Source organism: Hemitrygon akajei, chromosome 8, assembly GCF_048418815.1.
Source record: "Hemitrygon akajei chromosome 8, sHemAka1.3, whole genome shotgun sequence".
In the NCBI taxonomy this organism is placed as follows: Eukaryota; Metazoa; Chordata; class Chondrichthyes; order Myliobatiformes; family Dasyatidae; genus Hemitrygon; species Hemitrygon akajei.
In genome coordinates this window covers 141,270,309-141,295,258 of record NC_133131.1, presented here as the reverse complement: position 1 = coordinate 141,295,258, position 24,950 = coordinate 141,270,309, and the positions used below count along the sequence as shown (strand labels likewise).

Here is a 24,950-nt window from a genome sequence, read left to right as displayed (position 1 = left end):
CAGCAAATAAATTAATCTTATATTCTTCCTGGTTAACTCTGAAACCCATAATATCTGGGTCCGTTCTAATTAATTCAGCTAATGGTTCTATCACCAACAGAAATAAAGCAGGTGATAATGGACAACCTTGTCTAGTTGACCTTGTTAACTGAAATGGTGTTGAAATTTGACCATTTGTCACTACTTCAGCTTTGGGATTAGTATTTAAGGTTTTAATCCATTTTATAAAAGATACTCCTAATCCATATTTTTCCAATACCTTAAATAAAAAATCCCGTTCCAATCTATCAAATGCTTTTTCTGCATCTAAGGCAACTGCCACACTCATTTCCAGCCTCTTTTGTGCCAAATGAATTATGCTAAGTAACCGAGTTATATTATCTGCCGATTGTCTATTTTTGATAAATCCTGTTTGATCCATATGTATTAATTTTGGTAAGTATTTAGATAATCTATTAGATAAAATTTTTGCTATTATTTTATAGTCAGTATTCAACAAAGAAATAGGTCTATATGATGTTGGTTTTAAAAGATCTCTTATCTTTTTTTGGCAATACTATTAAAATAGCTGTCGAAAAAGATTCTGGAAGTTTATGCGTTCTTTCCGCTTGGTATATTAACTCCATAAAAGGAGGAATTAGTAAATCTTTAAACTTTTTATAAAATTCGGGCGGAAAACCATCTTCTCCTGGGGATTTATTACTCTGAAGTGATCCTAGAGCTTCTTCGACCTCTTTTAATGTAAAAGGCATATCTAATCCCTTCTGTTCTTCCAAATTCAATTTTGGAAGAATTATTTGTGATTAAAAACCTTTCTACCTCGACAGTATCATTTTGTAATTCTGATTGATATAGTTCAGAATAAAAATTCTTAAAAGTTTCATTAATTTTAAAGGTTTATAAGTAATTTTATTTATACTTGTTCTAATTGCATTTATCGTTTTGGAAATCTGGTCTGTTTTTAACTGCCAAGCAAGAATCTTGTGTGATCTTTCACCTAGTTCGTAATATCTCTGTTTAGTTCTCATAATTGCTTTTTCTGTTCGATACGTCTGAAGTGTATTATATTGTAACTTCTTGTTAACAAGTTGTCTTCGTTTTTCTTCTGTCATATATCTTGGAGATTCTTTTTCTAATTTTGTAATCTCTTTTTCCAATTGATCTATTTCTACCATATATTCCTTCTTAATTTTAGAAGTATAACTTATTATCTGGCCTCTCAAATATGCCTTCATTTCTTCCCATACTATAAATTTATCATCAACTGAATGTAAATTTGTATCTAAAAAAAACTGAATCTGCTTTTTCATGAAATCACAAAAATCTTGATGTTTTAATAATATTGAATTAAATCTCCATCTGTAAATCGATTCCTCTTTATCCATCATTATCATTGTCATTGTCAAGGGGGAATGATCTGACAATATTCTTGCTTTATATTCCATATTTTTCCCTCTGTCTTGAATATTCGTTGATAATAGGAAAAAATCTATCCTTGAATAAGTTTTATGTCTATTTGAATAAAATGAGTAATCTCTTTCTTTTGGATTAATTTCTTCTCCATATATCAATCAAATTTAAATCTTTTATCAATGATAAAGTTAATTTTGCTACTTTTGATTTTGTAACAACCTTTGTTGATCTATCTAAAACTGCGTCTAGACAAAAATTAAAATCTCCACCTATTAATATTTTGTCATGTGCGTCAGCCAAATTCAAAAAGGCCTCTTGTATAAATTTTACATCATTTTCATTTGGTGCATAAATATTCATAAGAGTCCATAGTTCTGAAAAGATTTGATAATGTATAATTACTTATCTCCCCGTAGAATCAATTAATACATTTTGTATTTTAATTGGTAAAGTTTTATTAACCAAAATTGCAACTCCCCTCGCCTTTGAATTAAGTGAAGCTGCAATAACATTTCCGACCCAATCTCTCTTTAATTTCTGATGGTCTATCTCTGTTAAGTGTGTTTCTTGTAAAAAAGCTATATCTATTTTCATTTTCTTAATGTATGTTAAAATTCTTTTTCTTTTCACCTGTCCATTAAGCCCATTAACATTAAAACTTTAAAAATTCAGTAAATTAGTCATTATTTTTAACAGGGTTACTCCAATCTATAGTAATACCTAACCTTTCAATTTTCGTAGTACCTTGGGGAATCTTTTTAAAATTCTCCATGTTGCTATGTGTCTCCCCTACGAATGTCCAGGCAAAGATAGAAAGATAAAGGAAAAATAGATTATAAAGAAAAAAAATAACAAAATACCCCCCTACTAATGTTGTGAATAAAAAAAAACACATTACCCCCCTCCGTTGTACAGGTCATGGCAATCGCCATGATTACACACGTGAGTCCTGTAGCAATCGAACCAAAGTTCCCTTAGCTCCCCTGTAACATAAAAAAGTATATATAAGAAAGGAAAAAATAATATCACTACTCTCAATTAATATTTCTCAAATTTTTACCTTTCTCCCCTGTATCATATAATTAAGAATATATTCAAATATTCTTCTGTCCTTAAACATCCATCAACTCCATTCACTGTCCCTGTCTTCATCTTTAATCCATTTCACTTTTAAATCTTTGGCTGTGGTTAGCGAATATTTGGGAGTTCTTGTGCAAATTTTTCCGCATCCTGATAACCAGTAAAAAATCTTCTTTTTCCGTCATCCTAAAAAATGATCAGGGTTGCCGGGTGGCGCAATATAAATTTATAACCTTTTTCCCATAGAACTTTTTTTGCTGGGTTAAATTCCTTCTTTCTCTTTAAAAGGTCATAACTTATATCAGGATAGAAAAGAACTATTTTCCCTTCTGTCATCAATGGCCCGTTTCTCTTTCTAGCACGTTGAGCAGCCGCCTTCAGGATCATTTCTTTATCTTGATATCTTACGCATTTTATCAAGATTGATCGTGGGTTTTGATCAACTTGAGGTCTTGGTCTTAAGGCTCCGTGAGCCCTTTCAATTTCAATTAACTGAGTTCCTTCTTCCATTTCCAAAATTTCCGGAATCCATTTTTGAAAAAAAATTATTGGATCCTCTCCCTCTATACCTTCTTTAAGTCCAACAATCTTAATATTATTTTGTCTGCTAAAATTTTCAAGTACATCCACTTTTCCCAACAACCGTTTTCTTTCTGATGTCCAGGCAGAAATATTATCTTCCGTTTTATTCACTCTATCAATTGTGTCTCCGGTTCTTTCTTCCAAGTTTTTAATTTTGTTGCCCATTTTGTCCTGTCTTTTCATCATTTTATCAAACATAATCTTCATATTGTTAATATCTTTTTTATTACTTTTAATGCTTTTAATTTATGCATTATTTGCACCGAAGTTTTGTTTATGTCTCCAATATCACCTCCAATCTCTTCCTGTTGCTCTTCTTTGTTTGTCTCTTCATCTTTGTCTGATTTATCCAGAGAATCTGATTCCACCTCATATTCACTTTCACTTTCAGTTCCGATCATAGCTGGGATTTGTAGTTTGGGTTGCTCGTGTTTGCACATGCCCCTTCCTTCATGCATGCGCAATTCCTGTTGCTCTTTTTTTTTGGAAACGGTTGATGTTGCCACAGTTTCCTGTTCTGTATCGCCGGAGGTAAATTGCACTTGAGCCCGAGGCTCTTTCATGGCAGCCGGCCTTGATTCTTTTCCAACTTGTGTTGTCTTCAAAGTAGTAGTTTTCTTCTGCATCTGTTTAGGAGGCATATCTTAAGACAATCCTGAGTAGTTTATAAGTAATTTTAAAAGAGTATTTACTAACTTTTCTTCACTTAAACATTATTTTACTGGTTTTTTATGGGAGAGCTGGATTTCCATGTCTCGATCCTATGTCATCACGTGATGTCCCCCACACTTATGCTGCTTGCAGAGGTAAGTGCCAGGAGGGACATTTGTGGGGAAGGATGGACAAGGAAATCACAGAGGAAGCAGTCCCTGTGGAATGCAGAGACACCTCTGATCCTGCTATCTCTTCCATCCGGTTCCAATGGCCCTGGGTGGCTCCAGACTGCATATCCCACCATCCCCAACTTTGACTCCAAAGGCCCAAGATGCCTTCAGATTGCTCCTCCTCCAGCTCCAACCTCAGCCGCAGCAACCTCCAGGTTGAGACCTTTTTTTTTTACTGTCACTGGGTTCCTGGTCTCCACTCCTCCACACCACCACCACAGCACTGGAACTCTGGGATTATCAGGCTCCCCATCATCTCTTAGGTCCTCTGAGGCTCCATCTTCCCTCCACCCTACCTTCCCTGAGCAGCCAACCCTCCCTTCTCCTCTAATGCCATCAATTCTCATTCCCCCTGATCCCAGTTCTTAATCCCTGCTATGTCTTCATCATTCCCTCTGATCTTCTCCCTGCGGTGGAACGTTTCATTCTCAGCAAGGACCTTAACCGTGACCACACCTCAGCGAGTCCTGCGCCCACCACAAAAGCAAGCTCTTCATGTTTCTGACATCCCTGTTTCTAACCCCACTTCGATGGCAGAATTCCCCACTCTGCACTGATGGCCCCTTCAAGTCAAGTCACTTTTATTGTCATTTCGACCATAACTGCTGGTACAGTACATAGTGAAAATGAGACAACGTTTTCAGGACCATGGTGTTATATGACACAGTACAAAAACTAGACTGAACTACGTAAAAAAAGAACACAGAGAAAAAAAAAACACACACAACTACTACACTAGACTACAGACCTACCCAGGACTGCATAAAGTGCACAAAACAGTGCAGGCATTACAATAAATAATGAACAGGACAATAAGGCAGTAAGGTGTCAGTCCAGGCTCTGGGTATTGAGTCTGATAGCTTGGGGGAAGAAGCTGTTACATAGTCTGGTCGTGTCCCATGTCCAACTCTCCTCCTCTTCTTGGGCACCCCACTCTGGTTCTTTGCCTGCCCTGGGTCTTTTGATCCCTAATTGCCAGCGAAACATTATCTGGCTCAACTTCAGCATTCCTCTCTCCTCTTCGAACCTTACCCCTTTTGAAAGCACTGCCTCCACTCTCTCCACACCAATCCCAATCTCACCATTCAAGCCCACAGAGAAAGGGGGTGCTGTTGTAGTGTGGCGGACTGAAGTCTATCTTGCTGAGGCCAGGCGGAAACTCTAAGACACCACTTCTTACTTACCCCTTTAAGAGAACCCCGCTCAGGACATCAGAAAATTGTCTCCAATACCATCACCAACTTCATCAACTCTGGAGATCTTCCATCCATGGCCACCAAACTCACGGTTCCCTTACCCTGTACTGCTTGTTTCTACCTGCTACCCAAGATACACAGCCTAACTGTCTGGATAAGCCTGCTGCCTGCCTGCTCCTGCTTGACTCAACTCATGTCCGCATACCTCGATTCCATTTTATCTTCCTTAGTTCAGTTGCTTCCCACCTATATCCATGACACTTAACATGCTGTTGATCTCTTCAAAAGCTTTCAATTTCCTGACCCTGACTGACTTGTTTTCACATGGAAAAATCCCTATACACTTCTTTCCCCCATCAAGAAGGCCTTAAAATTTCTCTATCTTTCTTAACAAAAGACGTGACCAATTCCCCTCCACCACCACCCTCCTCTATTTGGTGGAACAGGTTCCTGCCCTCAGGAATTTCTCTTTTGGTTCTCCTCCCACTTTCTCCAAACTGCACCTGAATCAACCCCAGCGATGCCTTTCTTTTCATTGGCTATATGGAACAGGCCATGTTCCAAGCCGTCCCGGGTAAGGTTCCCCAGCTGTTTCTGCACTATATTGATGATTGGATTGGTGCTTCGTGCACCCATGTTGAACTTGTCAATTTCATCAACTTGCCTCCTACTTCCTCCCTGCCCTTACATTCACTTGGTTCTCCCCTTTCGCCTTTCTCGATCTCTCTGTCTCCATCACTAGAGACAAACTGTCTTTTATAAACCCACCGATTCTCACAACCCTCTCCTGTTTAAAAAAAAATGCTATTCCCTTTTCTCAGTTCCTTTATCTCCACTGCATTTGTTCCCAGGATGAGGCTTTCCTGGCCAAGACATCAGAGATGATGTTGTTCTTCCAAGAGCAGGCCTTCCCTCTCTCTGCCATTGATGCTGCCCTCACTCGCATCCGCTCCATTTCCCAGACATCTGTGCTCACTCCACCTTCCTGCAGACTTAACAGGGATAGGATTCCTCGTGTCCTCACCTACCACCCTATGAATCTCCACACCCAGCACATCATTCTCCACAACTTCTGCGATCTTCTATAGGACCCTACCACCAAATACATATTTACCTCCCCTCTATTCTATGACTTCTGCAGGAATCACTGTCTCTGTGATTCCCTTATCTATTCGTTCCTGCCTCTTAATCTCCTTCCTGGCAAGGGCAGAAGTACTATACCTGCCTGTTCTCTTCCTCCTCTCTCACCTTCATTCAGGGCCTCAAACGGTTCTTCCAGGTGAGGGAACACTTCACGTCCGAATGTGTTGCGGTCATTTACTGTATCTGGTGCCCCCAGTGTGGCCTCCTCTACTTTGGTAAGACCCAACATAGATTGGGGGACCGTTTTGTCGAGCACTTTGGCTCCATCCGCAAGAAGTGAAATTTCCTGATGGCCCCATTTCAATTCCTATCCCCATTCCAAATCCAACATGTCTGTCCATGGCTCCTCTTTTGCCGCAATGAGGCCACTACCAGGTTGGAAGAGTAACACCTCATATTCTGGCTAGGTACCCCACTCAACCTGATGATATAAACATAATTTTCTCCAATATGACAAATTTTCCTCCTTCCCCTTCCATTTTCTTCATTTCCCCATTCTAGCCTCTTACCCTTTTTCTTCACCTGCCTATCACCTTACCTGGTTACCTTCATCCTTCGCTTTCTCCCATGATCCACTCTCCTCTCCTATTGGAGTCCTTCTCCATTTATCAACTTCCAGTGTCATACTTCATCCCCCTCCTCCACCTGCCTGCCTTCACCTAACACCTAGCTTGTTCTCCTCTCACCATCCCCACCCACCTTCTTAACCTGGCTTCTCCTCCCTTTCTTTCCAGTCCTGAAGAAGGATCTCGGCCTGAAACAGCGACTGCTTATTCATTTCCATAGATGCTGCCTTACCTGCTTATTTCCTCTGGCATTTTGTGTGCGTTGCTAAAGAATCAATAAAAAATGTTGTGGTCATTAATGAGGACTGGAAAAATAACTACATGGTAATGAAAACCAAAGAAAATAATGAGAAGATGTGAGAAAAGTTGCCCACTACTGTATTTAACAAGAAAATAGTAGATAGTGATATGGAAAAGATTTCATTATGACTGAGTGAAGGAATATAATAACATTTAAAGAGGCGAAGAATGCATAAGTAACTCAGATGGTGGTTGGACTATTCTATTCTGCATGGAAACAGGAGAGGCTGATAAATATCACACAATCCATTGGTATGAATAGATGAATAATAAGATTAACATTTTCTCCATAAGCACAACAGTTCATTTTCAATTAATGATAGATTTAACAATTAGCCAACATTCCTGTTGGGAATGTGGATGAGGATTCAAGATCTGAAAACAACAGAATTATGTGGCCAGTGAGCATCTAGGGTAAAGAAATAACTTAAAATTTTAATTGCAATTGTACATTACAACTGCAAAATAAGTGGTTCAGCAAGGAAAAACAAAATTAAAGAGAAGGCGTGGGTGAAATTACTTGCAACTTAAAGAAAAAACAGGAGACAGTGAAATGGCAGTGATATTTCAATATGACTGTAGGAAGAAACATAATAAAAGTTAATGTCTTGAGAGAAAGATTACGTGAATAGCTGCTGGTGGGTGGACTATTCTGAATGGAAACAGGAGAGGCTGGTAAAATATTACAAATTCCATTAGTGTGAAGAAATGAAAAATAGGATGGTAATTTCCCCTACAAGCCCAAGGATCCATTTCAAGTGAAGTTAGATGTTAGTCGATTTGCTGAAAAGGCAGTTTAGGATTCACAAGCAAGTACAACCTTAGCTGAAGGGTTTATAACAGGAGATATAACGTTCACTCTGTACTCTATATTATGGCAATTTTACCTCATATATTAATTTCATTGCCAGTATTTATGATTGAATCTAAACATGCAAACTATAAAGTTGCAACAGTCAGCTAGTGGCCATGGAAGTCTGAAAATTGAGGGTTGGCTACTTAGAACTGAGGTGAAAAATATCTTGACTCACAGTGTTGGTATTCTCGACCCTGGAGGACTGAATGTTCAGTTATAAATTCAAAGCAGCAGTTGACAGATACTTGAATTTCAAGCATAAGTGGAGTTGTGTGTGAGGGTCAGCCATGATCGCCCTAAAAAGAGCATGCAAAAGCAGTTGTATTCAGTGCTGCGCCATGTCTATAGGGAGGGTGAGGGTAGTGTGGTGGCAGGAAACTTGAAATGTTACAGTAACAAGTGCTTTAAAAATGTGGAAGTGAGAAGTTGTAATGACAGCTATTTAACTCTTACAGATTTTCTTCTTTCAGTCTACCATTATCCAAAATCAAAATCAAAGAACTGCACATAGTAGAAATTTGAAATAAAATCAAAATGTTGGAAGAATTCATTAGGCCAGAGCTGATGAAAGGCCTTTGACCTGAAACATTCACTCTGTTTTTCTTAACTACCTGACTTGCCAGACATTTCCAGCGTTTTCTGTTGTAATTGCTCTGGTCTGTCTATGTTTAAACTTCTTTCAGGTTCATGTTGAGAAACTTGATTTCTAAGCTACATTTCCTCTATTTGTGAACCAGTAGCTTAGTATGACCAAGTTCTCTGCTGCCTCTTCGGTGACCATAGTAGTGTCGATCATTTCATTCTTCATTATCTTCAACTAACAATCATATAACTTGGCTACTAGCCCTCCATCCTTATCGCATTCTAGCATTGCTTCGGTCTTCTCCACTCCTAATACATCCTAACACACTGCCTCGGAAATCCTGTTTGGGCTGGTTTGGAATGCGAACAGGGTCCCATTCTTTGGCCCCAGTACTGTAAATCCTTTAGCCTCTAAAATCCATCCCAGTCTCTCCTCTGATTGTGACTCATGTTTTATGAAGTAACTTTATACTTACTGCACAAACAGTACAAATATTGTTGACCCATGCAGTTATGTAATTCATAGAATCCTTTTCTCCCCTCTGGTGATTTGTTTGGATGGATTAGGAGTCTCATCTTCATTTTTTTTATATTTGGTCTCTAAGTATAGTCTGTGACATCATCTGGGCTGAATGATGCTTTCTCCTCAGTGTCATCACATGGTATTTGGTAACCAGTTATTCAATGAACCCAAATTTCCCATTGTTTGTGTCTATTTTTAATAACTAATTTTTATTGCAACACCAACAAATTACGTTCAGTACAACCAGTTGCCGATTACATTTTGACTTTTTAAACCCAGCCATCCCCAACCCTCATCGCCGTCCCTCTCCTTCCCTCTCTCTCTCCCCACTCCACCTCTCTCTCCCCCCACCCCTCTCCTCTCCACCAACCAATTGAGTAGTAGTGCATACACAGACAGAGCATTCCTATTTTAACAGAAGATCTTTTAAGTTAGAAATCAAATTTGTCCACATTAAGATTGTGTTTGGTTGTGCATCATTTACTCTTGCTGATGATAATTCCAGGTAAGAAATGTTCAAAAAGCTCCAAAGCCAGTGAGTACTTGAAATATAATGAGGAGGTTCATAAGGATGAATTAGGTGCTTGCCAGCTTGTATTAATCCCATTCCTCACACTACATGCTCACTTCGCAGAAGACTGGTAAGGACATTGCCCAGTTATACTGAAGAATCAATCTGCTCAACCATTCCACAGACTCATCCAGTTCTAAGTGAAATCTTCTCCAGAGATATTTCCTAGCCAAGCTCTTGTTTAATCTGACTGAATGTCATTTCTTATTCATGCATCCATCTGCAGTTAACTCAGACTGTTAGCAGCTTGGATAGTCATCGATAATTTTAGAAGATTGTGAAAGGATACAGCAGGGTATAGACCAGTTGCAAATGTGGACAGTGGAATAGCAGTTGGAGCTTAATCTGGGTTTTTGCACGTTGGGAGATCAAATGTAAAGCCTACAATGGGAAAGTTAATTAAAGAAAAAAAGATTAGCTTTGTTTGTCACATGTACATTGAAGCATCGAGACATTTAGCGAAATGCATCATTTGCATCAGTGACCAACACAATCCCGAGGATGTGCGGAGCGAAGCCCACGAGTGTTGCCATGCTTCCAACACCAAGACAGCATGCCCGTGTGCAGGATCCTTAACTAGTTGATGTGCAGAGGGATCCTTGGGATCCACATTCCCAGAAGGTGGCTGCATAAGTTAATAAGACAGTAAAGAAAATATATGGTATGCTTGCCTTATTAGTGAGGCATTGAGTTCAGGTGTCAGGAGGTTATATTGCAACTTTTTAAAACTCTGGTTAGGCTACCTTTGGAGAATTGCATCCAATTCTGGTTGCCCTGTTCTAGGAAAGATGTGGAGGCAATGATGAAGGTGCAGGGGATTTTTACCAGGTTGCTGCTGGATTTAGAGGGCATGTACTGTTAGAAGTGGTTGCGCAAACAAGGGTTGTTTTCTCTGGAATGGTGGAAACTGAGGGGAGACCTGATAACACTTATAAAATTATTAGAGGCATGGATAGAGTAAACAGCCAGTCTAGTTTCCCAGGGTTGAAAAGTCTAGCATTTAAGGTGGGTGGTGGGGGGAGTGGTAGTTCAAAGGCATGTGTAGGGCAGTTTTTTTTTCACACAGTGGTTGGTGCCTGGGAAGCACTGCCCCGGTGGCAGTGGAGGCAAATGCAATAGAGGTATTTAAGAGGCACTTAGATTGCCACGAGAAGATGCAGAGAATTGAGGGATATGTGCAGGCAGTAGGGATTAGCTGTCATTAGCTTAATTAATTCAGCACGATATTGTGGGCTGTACTGTTCTGTGTTGTATTTGAGGGAAATTCTTCAACTAAATACCTCTGCTATCTATTATGTTTCTCCTAAATTATTTACTCCTGCTTCCAATGCAGAAGCTCTTCAAAAGAAGTGCCTTTGAATTCCTGTTACAACACTTCCCTCACCCTAATTCCTCTCTTTCATGTGAAGTACTGTAAAGATGAATTGCTTTATGAACGCAATTTAGTCCTGATAGAGAACAGTTAGTTCCTCTTAAGAATGTTTGAATTTCTCCATGGTAAAATTGTCTTGAAGGTTGCTTTTCTGATAGATTAGCTTTTCCACTGTTGATTATTTAATCTAAGTGCTGCATTGTTCAATGTTGCTTCATTGCTGCAGGTTTTTGAAAAGGATTATCAAACCTATGATTTGGGCGTTGGATAGTGTAACTTGTGGTTTTATTAGGTAACGAATAGCTGGGCACCATATTAGGAAATGTGTCACATTACTCACCGTGCATGTGCTGTGGAAATAAAACGTCAGATCAGCTTTTCTTCACCTTTAATGATGGTGCTATTAATATGTACTCTCGTGCTTTTATTCTGTGACCCTGTGATATTTCTGGGTGGAAAGCAGTGTAGAACCAGAAGGTTTACTGGCGAATGAAACTCGTTTACAGCTGAGTTGAGCTGGCAGCTGGAGAAAAAAAGGAGAGAACCCATTCAATAGTAAAACATTTTAAATTACTTGCTCAAATACTAGTCTAGAATAATTGCATTAGGTACAATGTCATAACATTTTCTTCCAGTTCAAATTTTTTATGCAAGTCAATATAAGGACACTTGTTTGATTGGAGATCATGAAGTAATCCAGACACTTGTAAGCCTTTGTTTTTCTTGGTAGAGTTACTCTGGAGGAGGACGTGGATACTGTACTTGCTGAGACTGAACAACACATGTTGGCATGTTTCCTTCAGCTTGCCAGCAAATTTAGTAGAACTCCTCCCCTTCCAACCAAACTGAAAACCACCCATCCTATAGCCAAATCTGCAAGCTTCCAATTTAGAGGCTGAATTCAAGCGAATAAGCTTGTAGAGAAATAAGTTAATATCATAAAGAGCCCACTGAATTGATGACGATTGCAGTGGGGCTTTGCTTTTTTTTCCAACCTGTTATCAGATCTAATGACACTCCGCCTTTTCCTGTACTTCTGCAAAGTTCAAATTGATTAAGATGCTAAAGATATTTCTTCATGTAAGAAATGTATGTTTCATCACTTTTGCATGTTGAATTGTACTATTAATGAGGCCACACATGTTTGGTTTTGGTCCCATTATATAATTGTGATTATACTTGTTAGAGGCTGTCCAAAGTCAATTCCGTAGACTAACTCTTAGGATGAAATGATTATCTAAGAAGTTGAATCTGTTAGATCACTAATGATTGTTTATCAAAAAATACAGTGAGATCTTGATCCGCAAGATAAGTGGGCTGAGAATTTTTAAATGGCTTTCAGTTTATCCAAGTTGGGTTTTGGGAAGTCAAATCAGGGTAGGATTTATACAGTGAATGATCAGGCCCTGGGGTGTTTTCTGGGACTTGGTTCCCTGAAAGCAGCATCACAGATGACAGGATGGTGAAGAAGTGGTTAAGCACGTTGATTTTCATCAGCCAGAGCATTCAGTATTTGAGTTCAAACATTACATTGCAGTTATACAAGATACCGATAAGACTGCATTTGGAGTATTTGTACATTTTTGGTAGCCCTCTTACAGGAACAACATAATTAACCTAGAGATGATGAGATGCGAGGGAAAATTCTGTTAGCCAGAGGGTGGTGAATCTATGGAATTCATTGCCACTGACGGCTGTAGAGGCCAAGTTATTTGGTATATTTAAAATAGAGGTTGATAAATTCTTGATTAGTAAGGGCTTCCAAGGTTTTGGGCAGAAGGTAGGAGAATGGGGTTGAGAGGAATAATAAATCAGGGATGGTTGAATAGTAGAATAGACTCGATGGGCCAAATGGCCCAATTCTGCTCCTGTGTCTTATTTCTTAGATTTATGAGATAGCTGCCAGGACTGGAGGAACTAAGCTATAGGGTAGGTTAGGAATTTAATTTTTGGAATGTAGGAGGTTGAGGGATATCCTTATGGCATCAGTGGTATAGAGAAGATGAATGCAGCACGGTCTTTATCCTGAGGAACTAAAAAACTGAAGGGCATAGGTTTAAACTGGGAGGTGAAAGGGGGCAACTTCTTCACACAGATGATGGTGCACTTATGGAATGAGCTACAAGAAGAAGTGGATGAAGTAGGTACAATCATAACATTGGACATAGGTGCAATTATAAGTTTCCCGGTAAGAGAAGTTTAGAGTGATATAAGCCAAATATGGGCGAGTGGTACTAGCTTCAGATTAGCACCATGGATGATTCTCTACAACCATGATTCTGTTGCCTGGTAGGGCAAGTTCGAGGTGCCAAGAGGCCTACCCTACTCCTATTTTCTTTTGTTCTTGTGAAAATTTATTTTAAATGTTACCATCCTAGATTCAAAGTTAATCAGTTTTCTCGGACTTCCTTTATTTTTCACAATATATTGGTAATCTTTGAAGTTAAGGACAGAAGGATCATTAGCAGATGATATTTGCTTCCCAGGTGGGAAGTCTTTTTGATTATTAGCACTAAATACATGTGTGTTGTTACTGTTTATACTCCAGGCCACACAATGATGTTCCATTTATTTCACTGTGGCCATATGAGAAAACGTGATTACAATTGGTGTCAGATAGCGCTACTGTGTTAAGCACCAGTGACTGGAGACCAAGGCTGGATGGATTATACTTATCAGTCCACCTGCAAAAGTCAACATAGAACTTGGCCCAAAGTGTCAACCATTTATTTCTCTCCACAGATGCTACCTGACTTGCTGAGTTCCTCTAGCAGTTATGTGTGTGTTTATGATAAAAACTGTTATTTCTGGCATTGTATTTCACAAGATTCAGGAACAAATTGTTAATTTCCCAAGGTTGATTTGTTAAATCTTTTAGCTTTGCTGTAATTTTGTCTTTTTAGAAAGCAAGCTGAAGGTGGGCAATCAGGAGCTGAAGTAGCTGTCCCAGGTGCCCTGCAGATAAAATGTGCCCGCTGCCAGATTGTTACCCCCACTTTCATTGATATGAAACTTCACCTGCTGTGTGTTCATGAGGAAGAGCTGCAGCTGAGGGTGGAAGAGGGATCACTGAAAGAGAAAAGCAGATGCATCAGTGGATTTCCTATTTACTCTAGTGCGGAAACAGAACGAGAGCTTTTCAAGCATGCAGCAAACTATTGGAAGCAATTTGGCGAGAAGAAGAATGTGGTAAAGTGTGGTATTTGTGAAGAAGCGTTCCACTCTTGCTTTAAGTTGAAGAAGCATATGGTCTTGCATTGCAAAGAACAGCTCCAGTTAGAGGCTGCAGATGTGAGCACAGTTCCTGAGGTTAAAAAACTACAATTTTTTACAAATGTTGGATTTAATTGTATCTTATGCAAACAGAAATACGAAAGCAAGTCTGAAATTTTCAGGCACTGGCAAAGTTATCATAAGTGCCAAGATCCTGCTGTTCTATGGACTATCTTTAATTCCTTAATTGATCATTGCAGAATTGATGAGGAACAGACTGAGATTTCATCAGAGCACAGTGCTGTCAGCACTGAACCTTTTTGCAGACACATTACAGATGCTACGTCCTTTTGTGATCTCCATGAGGGGAGAAGGATTGTAGATCAGTGCAAGGTACACTTGAGCAATTGCATTGGTGGAGCAGAGAAGTCTCTTGATTCTTCCCAGTTAACATGTCCATTTTGTTCAAAGACCTTTTTCTGCACAACTTGCAGAAGTAGCAGCACTGAAGAGGTTGTTTTTCATCAAGGGGACGTTGAACATCAATGCCCAAAGTGCCTTCTGAAGTCCCCATTAACTGTTAAGGGTCTTGAAACTCAAGTGTTCTGTACCTCATCTAAACATTGTGGTTGAAATTCAAGTGCTGCTGGAATGACAGAACCCCTAAGGTGAGTTTGTCACCTTCATGAACCATGATATATTAATCACAAATGTTAGTGCAGAGAATACGCTATGCTTGTGTATCTAGGTGTAACAATGGAGAAACGTGATCAGACTGTACAAAGGTTTTCAAAAATTAAACTGTCCTGGGATCCTGTAAAATGTTGTATAGGAAATAGTACAGACCAAAAAAAGAAAAAGGGAATGATTTGGAAAGAATTAGGTAGTTCAGTTAAGCAAAATGTCTAATTGTTTTATAGATACGAGTGTAGCTTCTTGGGTGGTGACAGCCATAAATTGTGTGGGACTCAGCTTATAAAAGCAGCAGAACATATGGTTGACTTGATTAACATAATTGAATATTTTAATCAAGATATGAAGTATAAATCTTATATCCTGACTTTAAAATGTACACGTTCATGTAAAATGAAGGAGTGTGGTATTTTCTTTGGTTATTGGAGGCATCAAGAAGGCCCTCACTGTTGTCTCCTCCTAGTGGTCATGAAAGCAAAAATCATGTTTTATTTCTCAGTTCTAAATGGTCAGTTAACACTACACCAGTAGTGTGCTTGTTGGAATTGTGCCCCAAAAGTCCAGAAAATGAAGAAGTATTTATTCTATCAGTTTCATTGATACATTTAATTGAATGCAGTATTTTTCTTCTTCCTTCAGTGTTCCCCTCCCTTCCCGCTCCTTGCAAGGAGGTATAATATGAAGTGGGCAGTTGCAGCTTTTGGAATTTTAGCCCAAGTGGTGACTGCAACCGATCATTTGGCTGTAGGAATATCACAACTGGATTTGTTTCTATTCTTGCTTGACATTGATATGTGTACTTTGTGTATAGTTTCTACAAAACCTTTGTATGGATAAACTGGAAGATTGAAGTATGCATTCAAATTCAAGTAAGAGTTCCAGAAGACTGAGTAACAAGTAAGAAAAACAAATTATTGAAGTGACACACAACCAACATTCCTAAGTAATACATTTTATATGGAGTTGAAAGCAAAGCAAATTCACTCAACCTTGTTTAGTTGATGCACAGGTTAAAATAGAACATAGAACAGTATGGCACAGTGCAGGCCTATCAGCTTTGATGTTGTGCTGACCTTTTAACCTACTCTAAGAGCAATGTAATGCTTCCTTCTGCACAGCCCTCTATGTTTCCTTTATCCATGTGCCAATCTAAGAGTTTCATAACTGTCCCTAATGTATCTGCTTGCATCACTGCCCCTAGCAGCATATTCCATACACCCACCACTATCAGTGTCAAAATCCAACCTCTGACATCCCATTATACTTTCCTCCTGTCATTATGCCTCTTGTATTTGCTGTTTCTGCCCTCGAAAGAATGGCACTGGCTGACCACTCCATCAATATTTTTTATCATCTTGTATAGCTCTATTAAGTCTCTTCTCCTTCACTCCAAAGCAAAAAGCCCTAGCTAGGTCAACCTATCCTCGTATGATATGCTCTCCGATATAGGCAGCATCCTGGTAAATCTCCTCTGCACACTCTCTAAAGCTTCCATATCCTTCTTATAATGAGATGACCAGAACTGAACACAATACTTCAAGTCTGATCTAATCAGGATTCTATAGAGCTGCAACATTACCTCACTGTTCTTGAACTCAATCCCCCAACTAATGAAGAAAGACACCCTGTCAACTTGCATGGCAAATTTGAGGGTCCTATGGATGTGGACCCCAAGACACCTCTGTTCCTCCACACTGCTTAAAAAGACAAAAATATTTTCAATTACCATTGTATGAGACAAATTATTAGTTTAGTGTGGGATCAATTATATCTTTTGGCGAAGTGCTCTGGAATTTTTCTGTAACAGATTAAATCTTAGGAACAAGTCAGTTTCCAGCTTGCTAGTGGGAGATTTAGGTATGACAGCAGGAGATCTGATGGAAAGAATTGTTGAAATGGGGAAGGGAATTTGTTTTACTTGTTAAGATTTGTTTAGTTAGTCAATAGCAAACTCTGTTTACATATTAATTTTTTAAATCTTTTGGTCTTCTCCAGTGAGTGCCCCTCCTATATTTCCATGTTTTGTCCTAGAATGCTTCTGAAGGTTTAACAATGAGCTGTTCTTCCTTTCACAAATTTCATCCAGATCTTGCACCGTCATGACTGCAACTTCCATTTACCGTATGTCGCGTAAGGTAGGAAAGGTCCCAAGGAACAAATAAGAAACCTGACAGAAAGATTGCTTGAAACTAGTTTGGTAAGGGTGATGGGATTTGGGGAGTAGAATGTAACAAGGAAATGGTTAGATTAGGGAGGAATTTTCAAAGATTGGGCATAACCACCACTTGCATCACTAGGCGAAAGGGAAGAGGTTGTGGATGTATCAAAGTGCTGTAAGAGTTTTTAAGACAGGAGTTTGCAGAGATGGAGAAAGAAACGATTACAGAAGGATTTAAAGCAAAAGATTAAAATAATTTTTAAAAACAGTATAATGGTTCAGCAGGATTAGAGAGCTTATGGATAGTGAAATTTTAGACAAGATGATCAAGTATATGGAGTATGGAAGCCTGAAAAGGTATGAACATGAGGATTACCTTGAATAACACAAGAAGTGAAGTAGTGTGCAGTTTGATAGTGTTTTGCAAGTGGAATTTGGCAGTCTTCGTGTTAGAGAGGATATTAACCTGTATTCAGACTTGAAAGGAACACATTACCAGGGAACAATTTGGTTCAGCCTGTGATGGTGGTTGGCACCTTATAGAATTGATGTTAGCATGATAGGATATTTTGCAAGGAAAGAAGACCATCTGTAGTGATATTTGCTCTATAACTAGAATGGGCATAGGTTCTCTAAAACTGGACTTTGGGAAAATAGTGTGGCACACTGTATCACTATGCTAATAGAGCCAATTGCCAACACATTCTTTCTTGGATAAGGGGACCACAGCTCTTCCTTACTACTGACTCCACCTGCAAATTAGCCTTTAGGGAATCCTGCACGAAGACTCCCAAGTTCCTTTGCACTTCCGACTTCTGAATTTGCTCTCTATTTAGAAAAGTCTACATCTTTATTCTTTCTCCAATCTTCATGTCCATAGACTTCCCTTTGCTTTATTCTATTTGCCGTTTCTTTGCCAATTCTCCTAATCTACCCAAGTCTTTCTGCAGACTCCCTGCTTTCACAATACTCCCCCACCCCTCCACCTACCTACCTTTGTATCATCTGCTGTCCCTGTTGCTATCTTTCCTTTAAAATCATGAGTGTTTATCTTGATTAGCAGCCTCACCTGCAGCCCCTTGTCAAAAGCCTTATGGAAATCCAAATGAACAACATCCACAGACTCTTCTTTGTCTATCCTGCCTGTTATCTCCTCAAAGCATTCCAGCAGGTTTGTTACGCAAGATTTCCTCCAAAGAAATCAATGCTGGTGTCTTCCACAGTGAAGACTGATGCACAATACTTATTTATCTGTCCCCCATTACGATCTCTCTCGTGTCATTTTCCAATGGTCAGATGTCCACTCTTGCCTCTCTTTTACTCTCTATATATCTGAAAAACAACTTTTGGCATCCTCTTTTGTATTATTATATAGAGTCTTAGAGCAATGCAGCGCAGACATCATTGAGGCGGGTGCAACTGCAACATTTCAGGCATTTGGATAGGTACATGGATGGGAGGTGCTTGGAGGCTTATGGGCTGAATACGGGCAACTGGGACTAGCAGGGAGAATGCTGTGGTCAGTATCAGTCAGTTGGGCCAAAAGGCCTGATTCCGTCCAGGAGTCACTCTGTGACTTCAGAAGTCACTTACAGGGCAGCAAAGAACCAGTTGATCAACCCTAATGTTGTATGTTAAAACTCTCTACTTCCTCTACTGGAATGGATGGGCAGAATCTACATATAGAAAGAACACTGCAGGAGTCTGGCTAGATTTCTTGTGTTACATTGATTTTAGAAGAGCTCGAGTACCATTTGCGGCCTTTTGCTTTCAAAGCATCAAATATCAAAGACATCTCCTCAATTCTGTATCTCTTTTTCTTTTCAGTACACTTTTTTTGTTGATGTCATGGAGGAAATGACACCACAGCTGCTCCCTGATCCTTGAACTTAGCAGTGGATTAGTCATTTAAAGTCCTGTTTTATTGTTTGAGTGGAGATTCCATAGAATGTAAAATTTGAAATTTAAGAAATGTACAGAAAATCTTTTGCAATAGACAGTGTGAACAAATGGGAGCTGGAATTTGTCAGGCATGCAGAGGGCATAACGTTGTGTGGCACCAGAATAATGAGGAGGAAAGGGAACAGGAAGAGCCCAAATCAGCTGCACAAAAATGGTGCAGTATTTATTAGTGTAGGATTGAGAAGAAAGAAAGAAAGTCAATAAAGGAACATAAATCAAAACCCAATAGTTTGAAGAATTGAAACTAAAAATACTACTTTAACTAATTTAATATGTCTGACTTGTAGAGCTGAAGAGAATTACCTGCATAGACAAATTAAAACAGATAACTCTGTTGAGTTGTCAAATAACCTGGAATATGTAACATTTTGGCACAGTGGTGTTATACATATTTTTTGTGATAGAACAAATCCTTCAAGGTGTCAAATTTTCTTGCACACTATTATTTCATATAGCCTATGTAAGTGCTCTACTAAGACTTCCATTGATGGAAAATTTAGATATTATAGCCACCTGTTCATTAATCCTTTCTCACCCCACTTCAGTTCACATTTTTGTATTTTTGGTGTGTTCCTTGCATAAACTGAATAAATCCCTGCTTGAAGCAATTGTTCTGAGTGTATCCTCAGTCTCTCATGAAGATTGAATTCTCCCTTTAAACAGGATGTTGAGATGGAACAGAGTCAGAAGTGCTATTCAAACCTGAATTTTAAGTAACACTTCAGTTTGTGAGCACTGATCCTCACAAAAATATGCCCGGAGGAGAGAAGATAATGGGTTTTTCATGGAAGGACCACAGAGTGGAAGACTTGGAATAACTTTATATTGGCTTGTAGCTGAACAGTTTATCTGGAGCCATTGGTAGAATTTTCTTAGATTTCCTTTATGGAAAAATACTTAAGAGATTCTGAGAAATGAGTGATAACTTTCATTTGTGTACATGTACGTAGCTTGGCCCCTGTAATTAGTTACACATTACCCAAGGAAAAACTGCTATAATCTGTGTGATGTTAAATGTTTTGTGTCAGTATTGTAGAGTACAAATAAATCTAAAGGCTGTTGTGGTAATCAAAGGAAATGTTTTAGGTTCAAACCAGGTTGGCTTATAAATGGAACCAGACATAAATAGATAATAAAACCAAGATGATGTTAACTACTGAGTTGTTTTTTTAAGAGAATGTTAACCTTGAAGTGTATATTTTCCTAAATATTATTATTTTAAAATTTGCTGTAAAATTGGAAACGTAAAAGAGAAGATAATAGGGAAGTAAAGCCCGCTCTGTTTGTGTTAATGTAAAGTTTACTTTAATGTTTGGTTTCTAAATCTCAATCTTTTAGTTTTGAAAATGCAATTGTCACAAGAATGGCTTATGTACTAAGATTCATATAATAGAGCTTATATGTTGTAAATATAATGATCCCATGTTTCTTTATTAGGTTAGATTTTTAATAACATCTTATTGCAAAGAGCATTCATTCCCTAATGCAGCCATTTCTTCTGCTTACTCACTTTCCACGTCGGCTGAATTCACTGAGACACACACAGCTTGGGGAATGAGGTCAAGCAGTAGGTGGGCTGGAACACACTGTATTCGATTTAGACCCACCACATGCAAACCAGTGGTCCAGTAGAAGTAGCATTTTTATGCAGTATTATATGATGCATTATAGGAGATTATCTTCATGAGTTCTTTTTGCAACCAGCAATGCTAAAAAAGAAAGAAAGCATGGTTTCTTATGTAAGCTCTCATTATCTGTTTCCCATCCTGAGCGAAATCAATGTCCACCCAATTACTTCTTTATCTTGTTAACTTCATATTATCACAATAAAACTTAATTTATATCTAGGTAAAATCTACAATGATTTTGTTTCATAATATGAAAGCTGGTACACATTTACTCAATCCTGTTAATGCATATTAAGAGAAATGCAATTACATTGTTTTTTGATTAAACTTCTTATGTAAACTAGATTACTTTTGTAATAAATGTTCTGAGTTGAGTAAATGCATTGGTACTGTGAATTTGTTCAAACTTTTCTCTGCCTAAGGGGTTCAAAGTTGACTTTTGAAGAAATAAATATTTTTGATGAAGTTACAGAATTGGGATGTGCTGATTCACAGACTAATGTTACTGACATTGCATTTTCTCTATGCCGTGGAAATTACCTGTATGCTGAGCTTGCACGTTTATTGCAATGGATGCAACTTAAAAAACAAGTTGAATGTCATACAGTTGACTCATTAAGAGGGTAATGTTTTAGAACCAACGAACTTGTACGTGAACAAGTAACTTTTTTGTTATAAGTTTATGTGAACCAATTTCTTAGAATGACGGCTTTTAAAATTCCTGTTTGAACTCTTTAAGTTTGGCTTCTGCTCAATTCACAATACCAAAATAGCTCTAGCAAAGATTCACAGATGACATCCTGTATGAGGTGTCCACAGCAAGTTAATCCATTTGAACTTCTGGTAAAATTGTCTTTGGCATCCTCCTTTAACAGTTCTTGTATGTTGGTCATATCCTTAGAATTCTTTTGGAATGTTTCCACTGCAACTATCTCATAAAGCCATTTCCTTAAATGTCTTACCTCCATGTCCATCTAGGATCTGCTGTTGCCTTTCCGATATTTTATATTTGTATTCTAATTCTCTGGTAATAGTTTCATGTGTCTGCTGTGGGCATCACCATATTCACTCTCTCAACTGTTTTTAAAGGGATGGGGTTGATAACCTCTTGCCCAACTCTCCTCCTTTCACAGCTGGGCTTGGGACTGTCCATGGTGGAGACATGAACCTCTGAGAAGAATATTTTCACCTCATCTCCATCTTAAATGGTAACCCGTTGTAAAATAATGATTCCTATTTCTAGTCATTCCTAAAGGAGTAAATACGTTATTCATATCCACCCTGTCAAGATGTTTTATTTCACTCAAGATGCCACTAACTCTCATGTCTATAAGTATCCTCTGGATTTCCTCTGCTGCTTCCTGTCTTTCTTTTGCCCAGCCAAATCTTCTGGTTGTTGGCTTTTTGCCAAGGCCTTCTGCTTTCTCCTCCAACTCGCTCTGTGTCCTCTGTAATTATATCTTATCAATAAGACTTATCTTATTTGTGCTGTATCTCAATAAAATAAAATAAAAGTGGTGACTGTCCAGTTTTCCTTTTCAATCTCCATGTCATTGACGTCTCACTGTCCCCTTTGCTACTTTTACAAGAAAAAAATATACATTCTTAAGCCCTCCATTATCTATTTCCCAGGTCTACACGTTGTCACTTTTACAGTTACCAAATCAGATTTGGGATCTTGACACACAACTGAATCAGACACAAGTCACAAATGGTAGCTAGAGTGACTCTGCCAATCACTCTGTGGCAGTCTACGACACCATTCTTATCTAAAACTTGGTATCGAATGCTCTGATATTCAATCATTTCTTGAACATCTACTCTACAGCAATTACTTCTCTTCCTACTTCCTACCATTATTTGGTCATTTGCTTTTGTGGCTTTGAAATGATGTGCTTTCCTGCAACAATTTAATCTGCTACAAAGCATTTTGATACCTTTGGAGTGATAAGGAATGTATTACATAAATGCTTTCTCTTATCTCTTAGTGAAGTTGTTGCATGAAAATGAGTTGTAGAAATCTAGAATTTAAAACGGCTGCACACACTATTGATACAGATGCATGTGTTTCTTAACATAATTAGATTTCAGTTTCTGAGCATCAGACCAAATATGTATCATAGATACTACTGCACATGATGAGCTTCTAGGAAGGCATGGCTGTCTGCAGATATTCCACTGCACCACATTCAAGAATGCTGCTCTGTTGAAGTTTGATTGTTCAGGTGTTAATCTTAAATTAGTTTGGAATCATGTTGAAATCAAGGCATTTAAACAGCTTAATGTTACAGATTTCAAAAATTGAGAGTCATTTTGTAGCATCAGCAAGCAGCATAAGGACCAATATCAGTTACAGCCCAAAATAAAATCTGGTATGATTTTACCTGTTCTGTAAAATGAACCAATGACTAGGTTGCAGGTATTGACTGGATTCTGTTAAAATAAAGCGCATCTGATTAGAATTGTTTGTTGGTACATTATGTGGCCCACTGTTATCTAACAGCTCAAATGAGGGGCTCCGATTGTGTCCTTCAGAAACCATCTGTATTTTTATTTGGGAACAGAATGCACCCACCAGAGAAATGCCATCAATCCAGGGGAGTTGACAGGATGTCTGGTGTTTAGTCCTGATGCCACGGCTAGGGATGTCTGCAGAGGTGATCGATGAATATGGAGGAAGTTAGAAGATGTTTGAGCCTCCTTGGAGAAACTGTGGATATACACATAGTTGAGAATTTTATTTTCCTGTTTACGGCTTTTGGATAATCCAAGGAATTGCATGATACTTTGTTCCGACTCTTGTTGCTGCAGGCTTACGTATTCCGTATCCTCCATGATGGCATGTGATTGACATGTCTACTGTATGTAAGCAAAGTAAGTAGCCAGATTGGATTTGATTTAAGTTGAGCCTGGGCCAGCAGTTCAAACTGACCTTTGGAGCTCAGAGTAAATTCACTACATTGAACTGATCATGGAAAAGGGAATTGAAAGTAGTGCCCCAGGAGATAGTTTTCTGAGGAATAAAACTACAGAAACTGTTCTGGAGCGTTTGTGTTTCTCCTGATTGACCTTTACATACACTTGAACCCCTTATTGGCTTAGACTTTCTACTCGCATTAGAGGTATATCTATAACTTCAGAAGAGGTAGATCTAGAGGTTTTGTAAGTAGCCTGCATAACATCGCCGTGTGTTCTCAGTGTCATCTCGAAAATCTGGTTACATCTCAACCTGGTATGAAAACACCAATGCCCTCGAACAGAAAATCTGGCAAAAAGTAGTGGATACAGTCCAGTCCATCACAGGTAACGCTCTCCCCACCATCGAGCACATCTATATGGAGCGGTTTCACAGGAAAATGGCATCCATCATCGAAGACACCCGCCATCCAGGCCATTCTGTCTTCTTGCTGCTGCTATCAGGAAGAAGATTCAGGAGCCTCATGCTGACAGCGCCAGGTTGAGGAACAGTTATTAACCCTCAACCATCAGGCTTTTGAACCAAAGGGAATAAATCTACTCCCTCCAAACTGAACTCTTCCCACAACCTATGGACTCACTTTCAATGACTCTAACTCATGTTCTCAATATTTATTGCTTATTTATTTGTTACTATCCTTATTATTTAGGTATTTTAGAAAATATTTAGTTATTTTTTCTTTTTGTATTTGCACAGTTTGTGATCTTTTGCACATTGGTCTTGTTTCTGTGTATTTACTGTAAATGGCTGCAAGAAAATGAATCTCAATTGTATATTGTAACTCATATGTACTTTGATAATAAATTTACTTTGAACTTTGAATTTTGAACTTAATTTGCCAGCTGTAAAAATTGTAATGATGGGCAGAACACATTAGATCCCGATTCAAGATATTTTAGTACCTGCCCAGTTATTGTTTTAGCTAACCATGCTTTGAATAAGAGATGGAATACTAAAGAGTGCTTTGGTTCAACAGTCAGTTAATATGCTCCTTAATGGTACTTTGAGCTCTGGGAGTCAGGAGTATCATGGCCTTAAATTGCCCGTGCAGTCATTTGGAGAGTATTGTACAATATATTTTTCCCATTTGGAGGAAAAGGGCCAGATAACTGGTGATCTGAGTGGTGAATGCATACAGTGAGTCAGAGGGTAATCAGTAAATTGTTACTTTTTTTGTGACGGACTTCCATAAGACTAAAAGTTTAGAGTAGGGTGAGAAATTGGTTGAAAAAAACCTGTGGGATCCTGGTC

At 38.6% G+C, this 24,950-nt stretch overlaps 1 protein-coding gene across 8 annotated transcripts in view; it reads left to right on the top strand.

Moving 5' to 3' along the window:
• The window catches only part of znf438 (zinc finger protein 438), a 263,069-nt gene extending 238,584 nt beyond the window's left edge, over positions 1–24,485 (top strand). For 4 of the 8 annotated variants that reach the window (XM_073054773.1, XM_073054777.1, XM_073054778.1 and 1 more), the window contains one exon: positions 13,972–21,101. In XM_073054773.1, the coding sequence (XP_072910874.1) occupies positions 13,972–14,914 (943 nt within the window). In that variant the 3' untranslated portion in view covers positions 14,915–21,101. Of the gene's footprint in view, positions 1–13,971; positions 21,102–23,286 lie in introns of those variants that run through there. The other 4 variants (XR_012100042.1, XM_073054776.1, XM_073054775.1 and 1 more) reach the window with 4 other exon arrangements.
• Positions 24,486–24,950: the final 465 nt, after the last annotated feature.